The following is a 17,991-nucleotide window of genomic DNA, read 5'->3' on the forward strand; positions in this document are numbered from 1 at the left end:
GAGCTATAGGAGCGGTGAGTACGATCGTTCGCCTCGAAATTAGCCCGTGGACCCTGCACGATAAAGTATCAGGTCGCTCGATCTAGTTCGTCGAAGTAGTTGTGGGACACGGAAGTTTATTCAAAAGGGGCGGAGTCAGGAAGGGGGCGGGAGGCAATAAAGAGAGAGAAAGAGGGAGAGAGAGAGAAAGAGAGAGAGAGAGAGAGAGAGAGTGAAAAGAAGAAAAAAGAGAGGGAGAGAGGGGAGAAAGAGTCTAGCAGGAGAAATGCGACGAGAAGAAAAGAAACTATGGCTGTGCAAGTGAACATTATGAGTGTAGTTACATAGGTGTAGGTGTTACCTAGGGACTAGGCTTAGCTGATCATAGGATAAGGAGCACGTATAGGCGTTTTGTTTTCACCTTGTCGAGCGACAGCGTTCCGCCCGCCATTGTACATTACCGAACTAAATAAAAAAAAAGTACTATTATTAATATCTCTTTATATATTAATATATACAAAGTACGGATATAATTATGGATATATATGTATATACACACACGGTATATGTATATATCTATCTTCGTATGAATATAAATATGAATAAGAAATATAAATATATAAATAAATATATATATATATATATACATTTTGTTATTTTTCTCGGGGGATGATATAAATGAAGAAACAAAAAAACTGTAATAATTGTAAATCGTGCACGAGCACCCGGGAAACGTTCCCCGGGTGGGGTGCCACTACTGAGCGTGTTCTACTCATCATTTAAAATGACTAGGAAGAACGGTGATTTGGTATCGCGAAATGAGTTACAGAGAAGAAAAAATGGGAGAATGAGAGTGAGAGAGAGAGAGAGAGAGAGAGAGAAGAAATTGAAAAAACAAGAAGTAATCAATGCGCGACTGTTAGACTGAAAGTTCTGATCTTGGTAGGCACGTGTAAATATGGGGGAGAAATGGGAGGAAAGTCAAACAAAAGAGCCTCTATAGAATCCCGACGTGTAGGTGACACTCGGATGAGATCCGTGAGAGAAAAGTGTAAATCGTTAAACGTTGCATTTTCTTCGTGTTGAAGAAGTATGGGAGTATGAGAGGGAAAGAAAGCGACTGACAGAGAGACAGAGCGTGTGGATCTGTGTGTATGCGACTGTGTGAGTGGAGAAGAGAGAAAGAGATTCAGAAATAATGAGTGCGTGTCAGAAGGAGAAGTAGGGAATCAAATCAACGCGGAACGTCCTTCCATCCTCCCACCCTCTCGCATCAACCCCCATCCCCGAGTCTTTCGATCAGGCGGCATGGCGGGAGCAAATGAAAGCAAGAAAAACCACCTGATTCCCGTTTCAGTTCCGTTTTCCACTTTTATTACCGTCCAATGAAGCTCCGATGCATCGTCTCGCTTCTATCTCTCCCTTTTCTTCCATTCCTTCGTTCGGCTCGTTGCGACATTATATTATGCGGACATAAGGGAACGCCTGATGCTTGTAGACAGCGTGCGATCGAGTTAGCGCTCGCGAGGCAGAGAGTTTTTGGGGTGTGCTGAGAGCGAAACGGGGAAACACGGCACACGTCTCGCGAGAGACAGCGAGGACGCTTCTGTTGCGACATCGTCAACGCCGGACGACGCGTCGCGACGTCGACGAGAGGATGTCGATGACGAGCGCGTTGGGCCTCTCTCTTTCTGCGCGTGTCGTCCCGCGTCAGTCTCGTTGTTCTCGTCAGCGCGTCGCGATCGTCGCAACCGCGTGGCGTCGCATGACGTCGCATGGCGTCGCATGGCATCGCGTGCAATCGCATGGGTGCCGATGGCGACGCGTCGCGACGATCGGCATCGCTGCTCGCGTATGCTTCGTCGGCCGATCGCCGCGACGTCGACGTCGACGTGGACGTGGACGCGGATGCGCGACGCAACGTCGACGGGAACGGTACCGCGACGGGCGCGCTGTGTAGTTCTCGCCGTTCCCTTATCGGGACGAATTTATTGTATATTCAGACACTTTGGCTCCGACAAGTCGAAAATTTGCGAAAAACGAAAAAGGTGAAACATTATGAAACGTACAATAGGCGCACTTTACCGACGAGAAGTAAATGAAACTAACGATAACGGATAATGAAGCAAAATGAATGATTAATGAAACAGAAAAAAACGAATAGCGAGATACCGTTTGACCATGCAGGTACAAGGACTAACGATCATAGGGTGTAATCGATTTTATTACGAGAAATTATTCTTACTACTTCTTATTGTTACTACGATTATATTCTTATTCTTATGGTTATTCTAACATGCAAGTGTTATGTTACGATTGCAATTATTATATACACCTTTAATTATAGTGTAGATAATATATGGATGATGAGGATAAAGAAACAAACAAACAAACAAAACAAAAAAAAATATGGAGAATTAATCACATGTGCATTTAATGTATTTCATACTAATTTTTTGATTAAACATAATTGTGTGTTAACCGAGTCGTCTATCTTTCTTTTTTCTTCTGCTTCCAGATCATTCACGTGTTCCCTGACGTTCACGTCCGTACAGTGGTCCGTCCTTGCGCCGTTTCTTCGGGTTAGATAATTCTGGATTCTGCTCTCCTTCAAAATTTTCACGGAATTCCTGGCTATCTTTCCGACAGTCGTTCGTGCGGATGTTTATGCTCTCGTTGCATACGTCCATACGTATCAAAGATCGCGTACAACAGAATTTTCAATTCTGGTCCCCGTCTATCGGTGTTCAACTAACGAAGTGTTAGTTGCGCATAAGGATCCGCTATTAAACGACGACTATAAGGGGAGAACGATTCTTTTTCTGCAATTCGAATACATATTCGGAGCACTGTATGGAGGTCGATGCATCGTTAAGGGGTGTTCATGCGTGAAAACGCGACAATGGGCGTGATATACGCGATCATTGTAATGTTTTCACCTTGCCGCGTGTCTATTTAGGGAACAATGGAATTTTGACAACATATTTCATCTCATCCAAGCATTCCCGTTTCAGATCCCCGAGTCGATTGTCATTTCCAGATCGTGCGTTGCCGATACTCCCGTTAACCTGCCGATACTTCCGGCTGCTGTCGCCGCATCCGGCGGTCAGACGTATCGCTGACAGGAAAACGAAAATCACTGCACGTTCAAACGTCCAATCACTCGTCCGCCTAAGACTCGTCTTCTTCTCTCTATCTGACGCGTTATTGTTCACGGTTTGTTACCGTCGATCGGTTACGTTCGCCCGAATTTCTATCTCGAAATACAGAAAAATCGAAATTAACGAACGGTAAAGAACTCGGATCGTCGCTAATAAAACCGAAGTCTTTCGTTATGTTCGTTGACCATGCTTCGTTCGTGAATGCCTAAGCGAATAATATTCGCGCGTCAGCGATTGGTTTTTAAGTTATCGGACACGTGCACGGAAAAAATGTGAAGGAGTAGATCGATAAGAACGAAGGAAATAAAGCGCATACGTGAGTGACATTCATTGTTTTCTATCACGCGCGCCCGGCCGATTTTCTATACGGTGGAAATGCGTTCTACCGTAGCTGGAAAATGTACCGAGTTGATTTCAAATAATATTGAAATACGCTCCATTTATTATTGTGAATTTGATTAATTTCTGAATTGTACATTAAATTATATACGTTTCTTTGCCTTGATTTTTCCGCCACAGAAGGTGTGAAACGATACAACAATTACATTGCGCATTTGATAAAGTTATTTTAAAGATTTGTTGTAGAACAAAAGAATTATTACGTGCGGCATGCTTTCGTATACACTTTTATTATGTACACTTATTACTTTTATCCGACATACAGACATAGATTGACACGTTTACCGAACCGTATTCGTCGTTTCGCATGTTTCCCAAACGCGGAGCCAAAATAATTTCCGTGCACGTTGTCAATTAGAGACTTTTACGCAGAGAATACACTGCGTTTAAGAAAGTATTACAATCGCGTGGATCGTTAACAAAATAAATGATAGCAGTCGATGTACTAACAAACTTCACAATAAGTAGTGAAATTCTTGTACACCCTCTCTATGCGCAACACAGTAAAGAGCTTTGAATCGATACTCAATTCTCGAAAGGGTTTTCGGTACTTCTTAAACCAGCGTTGCCCCAACTCGGATCTCGAGAACCACAACGACCGCTGTTTTCGCGCGGATATGTCGCGTTTGTCACGAACACATCGGAACTATCCAATGGTTAACGAATCACGATAAATGCATCCGAACACGCACCATCAAACCCGACAGATCAGCTCCCCGATTCCTTTGCAAGTTGCCGCGAATAATTTGTACGTCTATTCGCTTTGTCTCGAACTCTGTAAACACCGTTCGCTGGAATAAACATTACCGCCTCGATGGAACAACCGCAACGCTTGCTATCAACGACCGCAGACTTCGGGGGACGCGTCTCGTGCACCGAACAGGAAATCGGGGAATAGTTCATCGAAGTCCGCATGCATCGTCGTCGCTGAGCGTCGAGGGTGCGCAACAAGCGCCTATCGAATCCTCCAGCTGACAATAAGTTGCGGGCCAAGTGATCAAGTTAGCCAGAGACGCCTGCGATCACCGAAGATTTCGCGCAGCCAACGTTCAGTTTTTCCCGAAGCTCACGGAGGAAGAGAGCCAAGCCAGACTGACCGCGTTTCTTCGCGTATCACGGTGTACGAGTGTTCTCTGCCATCGGGTTTTGTCCAAGGCACCGCTGTGGGCTGCCATAGGCTGTGCCGATGGTCACGGGTGGGCCTCGCGCGATTTCCTTCTCGTTCACAACGCCGAATTGCGTTCGTATGCGTCGTGTATTCACGACGCGGATAGCTAACTCGGCCGGGACGGAGGAAGAAAAATATCTGGAATATAGGAGGGAACAAAAGCACCCGAGGTTGGAGAAAGTCCTTATGGCACTCGGGTCGAGTAACGCCGGTCTGGAATATACTTCGGTGCTTTCACCAGTGGATTCACCTCTCGCATAGGGTGGCCTGGTCAAAACAGGTCACCCGGATGCTTTTTCGTTGGATTGATTTTATCGGAAATTACGCCGGCTGCTAGCGCTTCGCTCCGACGCGCTGCATACTGAATTTTATTTCGCTATTATTAATCTAATCGGTGATTTATTTCGATAGAGTAAAACTGATGCGTTGGAAGAACAACTGAGCTCTGTTTGAAATCATAGCACTTGCCGTGTCGATTCGATGATCTAATGAAATGAAACCTACGTGTTCAACACCTACCCTTCAATTATGCGTAGCTGTGTTAGAATTCCGTCCGTTTTTAACGAACCATCCTGTAGGTCTAAATCGTCCACTCGGTGTCACATTTTTCTTACAAGCGGCGCGCACGTATGAACCGGTAGCCATAGGGACAAAGTAGGAGTAGTTATAGTCGTGAAATAGGGAAACCAAGCGGGGCACGGAGTGGGGGAAGCTCTCAGTGCTGTTATGGGAACGCAGTATATGGCTTAGAAGGGCCCTCGGCGCGACTCCTTCCCTCTTTACGTGCCCTATTACGGTTCCCGGGGTTCACGCTCACACGAATCGATGTAACGAAACATAAATTCGACGGACGTTGCACGAACGTTTCTCAAACTTTTAATTGCGACTGATCCAACCAGCTATCAACCCTTTCGATCGTGCCCGAGATAAATGGTAATTGACCCGGGACAATTTGTTGCCGAGTGCATGTAAAGGGGCCACATCTCAAGTCGCGTTACAATATACAGTCAGTCACAATAGTCTGCATACTACGTGCCACATTTCGAGTATCTGATGCATAGAAACGAACGTTATCGACATTTTACGACCACTCATAGTTTGTTAGTTGGAGTCGAACAAGTCTCGGAGAATGGCGACCTTTTGATTTTTATAATTCTTTGCCGGATGACATCGATGAATTTGTACAAATTCTGCATTTCAATGAAGATAAAAATCATAACAGACTTGACGAATTTCAATGTGCCACTCTTGGCCGCACAGTAAATGGCTTTGAATCGCCATTTTCAAGGATCCGTATCTGATTTTCTGCCGACAAAGATTGATTATCAACTCCGGTGTTCGCCGAGAGGATGTTTTCCCGGGATGATACTAATATTTTTAGTCTTTATATCAAAACTACGCATACATGACATTATTCTACAAGTATAAACTTTCGTAACGTATATTAACTCTTTATTCTGTTCTCTTCTAATGCGTGAAATTCAAATGTGTGAGCAATTGTACGAATATCTTTGTGACTGACTGTATGTAATACTGCATCAATGGAAGGCTGACACACCACTTAATCAACACAGCGTCGGCAAAATGGGAACACAATCGAAGAAAGTACTTTCACTTGAATAGCCCACGCCGGCGTACTATTTTTCCAAGTGGATTTGTACCGTTCCTAATCAAATTCCATCGATCGGTAGGACTATTTTGGTACTGTAAACGACACGTGACCGACCGTGGTTCATCTAAAAATGAGACTGTCTTTGGCGGCGGTTGTAGGTGTATGTTCGGTTGGGAAAAGGAGTGGGGAGACGTTTCGCCCGGGGGCCCGCTAGAGGACTCATCAGTAAGGCTATCCTAGCGGGCCCTTGCCTTAGACGTGGGGGTAGTAAGGACGAAGTCTCCGTATATATAGGAATCGAGGCGGATCGGTTACTAGCGGGAAGAGGAGCCCTCTGCTGGCGGGTCTGGAGATAGCCGCCACATGTCTATACGTAAAATTCAGTAAATTCGATACTTTCTGGAAGTATTGCTCGCCATAGCGTACATGTACTGTCGTAGGTAGGGATCATTTCAACGCAGCTTCTTGGCGATGTTTCAGGGCTGATTTAGAAAGTCTTGCCCCGCGCTAAGTGGTCCGATAACATTTCTCTGATTTATTTCTACTGAAAAAGCTATACTTGGGTTTCTTACCAGTGTGCACAAAAATCAACGCAACCACCCAAAGTGTGTGTGATCCAACCTTCGTATAGACCTTCTTTGATCTTCTTGCATAGAGAACAACTAAGTTCCACAAGTTAGGGTTCGCTGGGCGCGATAGTAAACATTGGGAACAGGTTATTAAGAACTCTTTCGGATGAATATTTTCGGATAAGCCGGATAAATGTCTCCACTGGAAGTAGCATGTTTCATCGTCTCAGTCATTCTCGATCCCCGTAGGACTCGGTTCTCAAATGGTTCTCGATCGGGGTGGCCTTACACGCACACGCGCACGCCGTCGCGATCGGTGGTCACGGATGGTAACGAACGAACGAACGAACTAAAAACCAAGCGAAAAGGAAAAACGAGACAAAACCGAACAAAACTCGAAAAGAAAAGACAGCCAGAAATAGAGAGATGACGCTGCGCCAATTGACGGGACGCGTTGTTTCGCGGCTTGCTGACCCTGTGGTTTCTGTTGTTGCAGAGCTGAAAAATTGGCGGATATCGCAAATATTTGAGAGACAGAGTAACAGCGACGAGAGGAGGCGGTGCTCGTTGTGCGGTAAGGTCGTGACGAACGTGCGCAATCACTATTACGTGCATTTCCCGGGAAAGTACGCCTGCCGGCTCTGTCCCGCGGTTTACACGCGCAGCGATACCCTGCTCATGCACACGCGTACCAAGCACGCGCACGCGCAATAGCACGTGTGAGAGGAGCCGCGGATCTAGCGCGGCGATTCCTTCGGATCGATCAGAGCCCTTCGGCCCGCCACGCCGACCAGGTCGTCGGTCGGTTGGAAGGTTCGGAAGGTCCGCGGTTTTCGGTTTCGTGAAAATGCCACTGTTTCCTTTCAAAACCGATCGCTCTTCGGAGCGACCGTGGTCTGTCGTATCATTCAGCTTCTCTGGAATCCCGTCGCGCTTTTTATTTGGAACCATTCTCGAATTACGGCCTTTTTACGTGTACTTTGCTCTAGTAGGACCAAGGGGACGTCGCTGTTTACCGTTTGGCGGAAAAGCTTTGCAGTTTCCGATCCTTGAATTTGCCAAGATCAAGAATATTTACGACAGTCGCGGTGTTTCTCTTTTCCAACGTTGCCTCTTGGCAAGAATTTAGAGTCTCCGAGGACTTGATCTATAGTGGTTTGGAACTGCGCTTCTTCGCGATTGTCTACTTTTAGAAGAGTCCCGAGGTTTTCGAATACTTTTCAGCTGTGAAGAGGCCTCGAATGATTCCGTTATCGTCTATATCGGTGTCATAAATTTTTCGCATGATTTTGTAATTCCTTAACCCTTTGTAGTATAACAACGAGTCAGATTCACGATGATTTCGTGCACAAGGTAGTGGATCCGGTTAGTGTGCGGTAACTTATTGTTGTGCCTTTCTATCCCAATTTTTTGTTAAAAAATAAAGAAAATAAAAGACGCAGCAATTGGTTATCCCACAATAACCAGATCCATTACCCTAATGTACCAAATATCAATGTTATCCGCTTCTTCTACATCGAATTAAAAAAACAAAAATGACCTCGTTTTATTAAGGAAATTATTAAAGACGAAGAGAGAGAGAGAGAGAGAGAGAGAGAGAGAAGTGCTAATCAACGTAGCTGTGAAAGAAATCGTAGTGTAAGGGGTTAAGAACATCGTTAATATCATTTTTAGAAGAATTATCTTGTGGCTTTAGAATCCAGACTTTCTCGATCCAGTTTAAATTGATTTATATATTAAGCAGTAAAGTAGAATGAACAAGAATAAACGAGCCACAACGTGCAGTTTGGTTTCGAATGACCTCGACCGTGGTACTTGTTAGATCTGTGAGAAAGTTTGCTCATTCTCCTCATTCACACGAATGTCGATTCTTTTCCACGTCGCGAGATTTGCCACTCTGTTTATATGCAGATTGTTATTTTCGCATCTGGCATGTTTAGAAACCATAGCTTCACCATAAATTCCTCTAAAATCCTTGATAAAGGCAAGAATTAATATAGCTATAAATCTAGAACAAATTGAAACTCACAGAGGACGATACCCATCACGAAATTGCAGATTGTAATGAAGCTTGGATTTCGTTTGTAGCTGAACGGTTTATCTCGGATTTATAGTTGGTCGTAGCAATTAATCAAGATAGAATGACAAACATTTTAATCGTCATTTTACGAAGAGTAAGATTGTGAATTATAAGTTAAATGTACTGTCCATGAATTTTCCAAAATTAAGTCACTTAATTTCTTACAGAAGTGTGATCGATTTGCGCATTTAACATTTTTCTCCCTGTATCCATTAACCTTTTGCATTCAAATATCGACTATAAGGCGCCACTAAAAATTGCCACCCTATAACTCGAAACAATATTCGCATCATTAAATTCGCTTTTATTTAATAGATTATTAAACCAAAAAAATTAAATGTGACATGAGAAAATGTACTCAATTTTAATTTCTGATGCTCATAGAACGTTTTAGTAAATTCGAGAGCAGATGATTAATCTTCAAGCTATTGCATAAATTGTAGTCGCCAGTCCTAGCCTTGGTCTTCATCCACCAAACATGAAAACTGGCAGCTGGAATTTCCCTACAATCAGCAACTTCGAGTTAGGCAACGTCCCATTTGATTAACGCTGAAAAATTGCGACATTTTTCCGAAATAGTTGGAAAGCTACCGAAGCACTTGCGATTCAGTCGTGCAGAGAGCTTCCGCGAGATCGCTCTTGTAGCGATGGGAGTGTCTCCTTGCTTTGCAAACAAGGGATCATCCCGGCAATTATTATGCAACAACGCGTTCGGTGTCAGTGTACGATCGAATTTTATAATGTGTAAGCAAACTTTTCGAGCACTCTTAGCACGTGTATGTCGCGTGAACGAACGCGAAAGAAATAACGAAGACAAAGGGAGACGCGAGGTAAGCGAGATGGTTGTGTAAGCGCAATGGAGGTTTTAAACGCGGGAACATTCGGTGTAACCATGTTTGATCACATCGATAGGTAGGTATAAGACACGACGAAAACCGGGATTTTAAGATGAAAGACCTCTCTGTGGTGGTTAGAGCGGGAGATATAGTATATCATTGATTTTCCATCTTGCACGGTTAAGCGTTCTTCTCGGAGCTCATTTCTCTGTTCATTACATTTCTCGTTCGTTGTATTCAGGAAATTATTTTTCAAGGATCCTGTCCAATGATTCACGTGGAAATCGTAGAATCTTATTGCACCGTTAAATCTTCTAGTCTGTCCCTCGAGAAAATGGGAACCTTTATTCGTTACTTCAGACACTTTATTAGAAAATTGCTCTACTTCTAGCCCTGCCAATGTTGTAACCGCCAATTCATCCATCCAGATTTGTTCTTTTGACAACAATTATTTTCATCTGTAATAATTCGCTCGAATCTAGTACCAGATTTTACTACGCATACTACTCTTAATAAACTTTGTATATAGAATATGAAGCAATTAATTCTCCGTTGTAAGTTTAAATGCATATTTCGTGAAATATTTTTCTTATCTGTGTTATACATTTTTTAAACTGAAAATATATATTATATAAATATATATAATATAATAATATATATTATATAAATATATATAATATAATAATATATAATATATTAATATATATTATATAAATATATATAATATAATAATATATAAATATATATTAATATATTAATAATATATAATATATAAATATATATTAATATATTAATAATATATTAATCTGAAAATATCCTCTCATCTGTCAACATTCGTGCAACCTAATATTTTCCATTTTTGGAAAGTCCTTCTCTCCTTGAAGATTTTGAGGAAAAATTGTCTTACTTTTTTTTCGGTGAAACATCTACATACGCATACGAGAACGTGTTGGAAAGACGTCAGAACATATCACGATAGCGTCTAGATTACAACTTTTCGATTTTGCAATAATTCAGATTGAAATTTCGGAGATCGTCACAATCTCCTCGAGATATCAATCCTGGGGTCGCGTCGTTCCATTTGACTTTCCACCATCCCGACGCTTTCCTGGCACCGTAAACGTGCCAGCAGAAAATTTGATGACCATACTTAAACGTTTTACGCCGTCTTAAAGTTTGGCGAATTCCAGCGGAGCACGGATTTCCTATTTCTCTGCGCACGGTGCACGCTCGCACCGTGTTACAACGAAATTCGACAGCAGCGGCACGATTTCGTGCGAGCTTTCTCTAGTGAAATGGAGCCGATATGATTGACAAGCAGATTTGTCGCATTTAGAATCGAGGAATGCGGCTGTGACTTCCTAAACGTGCTCTCACGAGTATGTGCAATTTCACTTGCGCTTTTGTCGTGCCGCAAGTCTCGAAAATGATCAACGTTTATTTCAGTATACGTCCGTTTCAGTTTTAAAACGATTAGCCCTCTTAATGCTTGTGCCCGCGTATATCACGGCCACACTAAATTAACAAAGGTCACGACCACTGTGCAACGTCCACGATCTCTATTTTACGCGACATGCATAAATTAATCTCATTAGACGTTGCTTTTTTAAGCCGTAGTACACAGCATAATGTTCAAGGAAGCCGCAACTTCGTTTTGCCAAATTGTTTTAATATTTCGTAATAGAGGTATGTTTCATTGGATCCCTTCAATCTGCTGAAAATGAACGTCATTAATTTCAAAAACAAAAGTAACAAGCAACAAAAATTGTCCCATTCGATTAGGAAAATTATTAAGGACGAAGAAATGCTAATTAACGTAGCCGTGATTGAAATCGCAGTGCAAAGGATTAGCAAATTATTTTGGAAATGAAGACGATATTCAGGAAACAAATCTTGCTACTACGTAATAATTTTCTAAACAAGTCTACCAAAACGATACACATATTTATTTCGACTCATTTTCCACTATTTCGAACGATCATAATCATCGAGTGATCATAAATCCGAAGAAGAAGATATTATAGCATTTCAACTGGATGTATATTATGAACGACAATATTTCAAAGTTTACGCAAATTTATATAATAATTATGTATAAGTATGCGTTTGATGCCAAAGGTCTAGGAGTATAGCTTGTTAAACTTTGTGATTCGTTGCTAGGTCCAACGTCGGCCAATTGCTGCCATCTCTTTGAACACGTTGAATGCCACGCCGGTTTTACAGAAATTGTCCGCGGCGCCACGATGAATTTTCTTTTATGTGATACATATAATGTTGAAATATTATCTGCAATAGATAAGTTACAGTGTATAACCATGTTTGACGTGTTAATTGCGACAGGGGTCACTGTTTGAATCGACGATGACAATAATACCAAATTTTAGATATTGACATTTGTTTGAAATTATATATTGTTACGAATTACTACACTTCTCCCGCGTCGCGGCATTTTATTTACAATAGAGAACACGAACTATAATACAACTAAATTAAATTATGTTAGAGATCTTTGAATTAGATGGTGTTGATCGCTCGACGGTCCGATCCCGACTCTTCGATTGTCCGTTGATAAAACACCTCCGTGGCAACCCCTCTCTTCTATTTTTCTTTATGGAGTTGCTCACAACAGGGCAGTTTCACATTACAGCGACTTGATTTGGACAAGTCGCCGTAACAATATATTTCTATCAATTTGGGCGTGCCGGTCACCGGTGGCCGCCATGGCGTCACCGCCAAGTTAACCCTTTGCACTCGAATGGCGACTCTGAGGCGCCACTAAAAATTGATATGCTATTTTTCAAAATCATTCGAAGAGCATCAAACTCGTTTATACTTTAAAAAAGACTATTAAAATTGCATTGTACTTGCCAATAGGTCCAATTTCATACGCACGAGTCGCGATAAATTATATAAAATAGAAATACTGTAGATCAGAAATTATGTTTTGGATTTCGAATTCAAATAGCTTCGACTGCAAAGCGTTAAGTGCCGGTCACCGGTGACCCCTGTGGCATTCAACGTGTTAATCACTGCAGCGAAAAGTGTTATTCAAATGTCGACGATTTTCCAAGTGCCGCGCGTGAATGATTCTCATACGCAAGATGTCGGGTGAAATACAATCTAAGCAGCGTAGTTAGTAACGTTTGACTTCATAATAATGGAATGTTTATTAGCCTTCCTGCGTCGCCTTTAAATAAGCTTCCACTCGTCGCAAAAACTGTACACGGCCAAATCCGGAAACGAGAACGAGAGTCTTTCGGAGGCTGTCGAAGAAATGAAAAAATCTTGTCTGTGCGAACGGCGATCGACTACGAATTCCAATGCTCGCCGTTTCCTCTTCGGTTAGCATAGATCTTCGCCTACTTCGTTAATGGTAACGACCGTGTGATTCGGCTGTGCAAATATTGGCTCCTCTGCTTTCCACGCTTCACCTTCTTCCGGCCGTTTTGCGAACAAATCGTTTCTGCTTCCGGCGGGGACTGTTGAATGCCTACAGGACGTCCCAAAAACGAGCACCGAAAGGAAATGACGACGTAGCTTCGTTTGCGAGTCCGCGAAAAACTTTACCAAACGTTTGTTTCTTATCAAGCCACTTTTGATTCACAATCGAAGTTCAGGGATAATTGAGAACATTTTGTAGTGGACGTAGCCGAATTCTATAACCGCTTCTATTTATACAGAGTTATGCTTTCTCCGTGTAACGTAAATGAGTAAATGTGAATTCGTCATTCCAGTGTTCATTCGGAAAATTCGTATGACATCTATTTTCTTCTTTTGCCCTCCAAATTAAGTTCTCGCAGTTTGGCGGGAAAATCCCGAGACATCCTGTATATTTTGCTATTGGAATATTCGGTTGTATAGTATCTAATTATAAACGTAGGTGTTTTTAATGTCCGCGGACCGCGAATATTTGTTGCAAATATATTGGAAATCGTAATCGTTATCGAATTTGAAATAGGAGCGGACGGAAATTGTCCTTCGGTGTAAGTCAGAATTTTCGCCCGGTTTTGCTTGAATATTTTCCACCCCTATGACACTGTATGACCTCTGATTTCGCTCATAAATCTTCGCCCATTACCAACGTTTCCACATTACGGTCGTTTAAAAGTAGCATTACTCGTTTGGAATTCAGAGTTGCGAGAGTGGACGTGTGCGTTTCATGCAGATTTTAAAAGTGCCGAAGACCCGCGAATGCATTCCATATAATTATTACTAGCGGCTGGCCAAATTTCTAATAGGGGCGGGGGCGTTCAAAATATCGAGTGGAAGTCTGGTTATTCCGAAAATTTGAAATCTAATGAATTTTGTGTGTTTTTGAAAATTGAGAGATACGATCACAGCGAAATGTTCGAAATCCTGATATTTTCAAACAGGAACATAAATTCTTTTTCATCGAGACATATTCAGAATGCGGAATATTTGGACATTGTAAAATGTTTCGGTCAGAAATACTTCATTATTTTTACAGGTATCAAACATACGCAATTATTGGATACGCTTAATGAGCTTTAGAATCGACATGAATTTAATTGAAAAAACGAAATGGTGGCGATTTCAACGTAACGATAGACTAAACGATAGTCCAAAAAAATGTCAATAATCAATTCAATCGTAATATTTAATAAACCAACTATATTTTTTTAAATTACGAGCTTGAACGGAAGCAGTGGCAATTTCGGCGAAGTGTTACTTTGGCCCCAAAGACGGTCCAAAAATATTGTAATGATCGCCGTAATTTTCTTTTACCACTTGTACCTCCGGGACCCGCTAATTTGTTGGATCGTGGTCCTGTCCATCATGCTAAAGACATATTCCAAGAATTTTATAATCGACAAGGTTTAAGCGGATTTACAAATTGTTCACGAAAGTCACAGAGACTTTATTGTAAATTTTATATATATACACGTGTAAATATATGGAAATGCGGTTATACAATAAAACAACTTCTATCGAGGAACATGAAACGAGTTCGAACTTTCGTTTCCAAAGTTAGAAACTATTATGAGCTCTTGTTAGCGCAGCGGGTGAAGGATGGCCAACGGAGCTTCGGCTTAGACTGTGTGTATATTGTATTTTACACAATACAGTGTATATAACGTGTTAATTTTCATGAGTCTCTAGAGCCTTCATGGAGGTGCAAACTGGATAACGTAAAATATTTCCTTACCTTTTCTTGATAAATGTTCTTACTTTTCAGTTGTAAAGTGAAAATTTCATCGAACATCTTGCGGTGTAAATTTTTTGGCGAATCTGGATGAATAGAGTAACATAATTGTTTTCGATAGATTCAATAAATAATTACATTAATTCCAGCAGCCTGAGTTTAATACACGTACGTTCCTCTTTTATGTCTGCAATTTGAACAAATTTCGATGTTCACTGTAGACCTTACCTTAGTTCTGGAATTATGCGTTTGCAACCTATTGAAATCTTGAGAACTGTAATTTCTTATCAGTAAACTGTGGATTTTATGCATTTATGACAAAATTGAGTTATTGCAATTTAAAATAGTAGACAAATTAAGAGAACTTAAAAATGTTAATCTCTTGTTTTTAATCTATTCAGCTGATTAAAGACAGAATGAATTTACTATTTCATTTCTACTTCTTGCAACTAATACAGACGATTTTTATTTCGCACGTCGTGGTTATTTGCGGTTATTTCGTGGTCCAATAATTCACGTCTCTCGTCACACTGGGTGGCTAACTGACATCCCGCACTATTCGCAGGATTCGTTTCCCCTTCTAGAAATTCGCATAAACTGAGATTGATTACAGTATTCGTTCTTCAAACTCCGGAAACCTTCCACGCTACACCAAACCCAGCTAATCCGATATTATCAGTTAAATTTCATTATATCATATTATATCATTATATCATTATATCATTATATCATCAGTTACATTTCAAGCCTAGAAAATTACTTCCGTGAGTCGCGCCGTTCTCAAGTCGAACATAATCGTCCCCGCCTTAAACCGAAACGAATTCGGTGAAAAAAGAAATACAGCAAGACCGATTCTCGCGGATCCTGATAACCGGGGGGTTGCGCGCGGGTGGTGCGAATTTCTTCCAACGAGAGAGTAATTTCACCAGCGTGTATGATGAACGTTAGGCAAGCGATGGCTCTCAGCGATCAGACTCAAATAGGATTACTCTAGATAGACGCACTGCTCGATAGATGGTGTGCAAACTTCTCTGTACACAATGTCGATAACCAGCCGGCATAACCATGACGGCATAGTTGTGTTCTCCTTGCCGTGGATTATCAGAAGCAACGGGCTTTGGCTGTGTCGACCTGCCCCGGCTAGAGTGAAATATTCAGCCGGCGCGATACTCGGCACACTGTCGAGGACCCGAAGCCCTCGTTAAGAGGCGTTCGCGGTTTACTCGTGATAAACTTGGATTTTTGCGCAATCTCCTGCCGCGCGAGATTGCCTGCTCGCTGGAGACTACCGAGACTGCGCGCTTTATCCAGAAGCTGCAGAAATGAACGATAGAATCTTATTATTTAGGATACTCAAGCGAACGATTCGTTTGATTACCGAGCGGAAAAATTCTATTTTACCAATCTCTGAAAAGTTTAAGGCTACTTATATTACGAGGAGAGAGTTTGAATTGCTAGAGGAGGTCGTCTAGAAGGCTTGTTCGAAGTAGCTTTGTTTCATCAACTCCATGTCAGTCGTAGGTGTTTTTGCTTCTAACTACAGACCAAGTTGTAAGCGAGATCCTAGATTATCGTGTATGTAACAGCACAATTCATCAACGACGAATGAAAAAGAAGGGACAAGTTTCGATGATGTGCTGCTGTCGTTAGGCAGACGAGTGTCTATATTGGGCAAGATAATTTGATATCGTTCAGACATTGTTCCGTTAGAGCTGCTGTAATGTAATGTTTTCAGCAATTAATCAAATCGAAATAATCACAATCATACAGACGAAGGGTCTGAGTGATCACGAGTTAGGAACGAAATATTAGTTTTCGACACATTTATTTTGTACAAGTGACTGTTGATTTTCGAACAAGGTACTAATTTTCTAGAAATTGTAAATTCAGTTACAGGAGTGGGAAGTGTTTTATGTTAGGTGCGGAATCGCACCGTTTAGGATACTTATCTCGATTTAATTGTTGAAGTAGCCGACGCACGTGTCGATTCATAATTACGCGAAGTTACGAAAGAAGAATCCGGGGAACTTTATACACCTATAACACGAAAATGGGGCAAACTTTGACAATTTACTTGAGGAGAATATCATTTTTTTTTACCGCGGCTCTTTTGTCTTTAAAGTTAATAAGTCTCGTTGGAAACAGCTTCTGCGATGATCGTAATAATTCCGATAGTTTTAAAGGAGTTCGTATACGTTCACAATGATTTCCAATAGTTTAGTAATCGTTACTGAATAATGTGTTTAGCAACAAGAGGAAGTTAGTTGTCGGGGTAACCGCTTTCGAGAGCATCGACTTTCTGAAAACTAACAGTTCTTCGAACTGGAAAATGCGATTTTTTCGATTACTCGATCCATCGGAGTCGTAAAGATCTCCTCCTGAAATCCACGATCGAATAAAGTAAGTCACCTACTAGAAGAGATTCTGGAGGGTAGATCTCAGCGAACTAGTTTGCGAGAGTCTTACCAACTATCCCCTACATTTTCGATTGTTAGAGCACTTCAATAGATAAACTCGTGCGAAACTTTAAGCGGTATATACATCGTAAACTGTTGGCCACAAGCGGCTGGAACAAATACCATTGGCTTCCGTATTTCAAGGTCTATCAATGTACGAACCTCATTATAAAGCGAACCTCACACCTGAGGCTCGTTGCGAGCTAGATCGTCTATCGTGTCGCCATGCAAAAAGAACGAAGACTGCGTATTAATCGCATGGTTTATATCTGCCTAATTCTTTAAGCAATTTCGGGCTACCTATGTTGAAATGAATTTGTCTATTATATAGGATTTTTATTTTCCAGGTGCCTAATCCTACTACAATTTAGACGGTTAATACATCGACTAAATGTTCGACTGTCTCTGTTTACCATTGAGTATAATGTTCTTTGAAAGTTGCTTGCTCTGTTATGAGATTGATCAGGTACCAGGTAAAACCAAAACCTCTTCATCCTTAATTATATTTTTCACGATAAAATACATAAGATCTGCGGTCCACTGACCATGGACGAAAGTACTGTCGTG

At 41.5% G+C, this 17,991-nt stretch overlaps 1 protein-coding gene across 8 annotated transcripts in view; it reads left to right on the top strand.

Annotated features, from left to right (window-relative positions):
* Positions 1–17,991, top strand: part of LOC143259698 (zinc finger and BTB domain-containing protein 8A-like) — a 98,632-nt gene that overhangs the window by 63,685 nt on the left and 16,956 nt on the right. The window contains exon 5 of one of the 8 annotated variants that reach the window (XM_076523024.1): positions 7,385–10,396. The exons of 5 other annotated variants lie outside the window; for them this stretch is intronic. In XM_076523024.1, coding sequence (XP_076379139.1) covers positions 7,385–7,602 — 218 coding nt within the window. In that variant the 3' untranslated portion in view covers positions 7,603–10,396. Of the gene's footprint in view, positions 2,461–2,497; positions 4,069–7,384; positions 10,397–17,991 lie in introns of those variants that run through there. 2 more of the 8 variants (XM_076523026.1, XM_076523021.1) reach the window with 2 other exon arrangements.

Source organism: Megalopta genalis, chromosome 6 (genome assembly GCF_051020955.1).
Source record: "Megalopta genalis isolate 19385.01 chromosome 6, iyMegGena1_principal, whole genome shotgun sequence".
In the NCBI taxonomy this organism is placed as follows: Eukaryota; Metazoa; Arthropoda; class Insecta; order Hymenoptera; family Halictidae; genus Megalopta; species Megalopta genalis.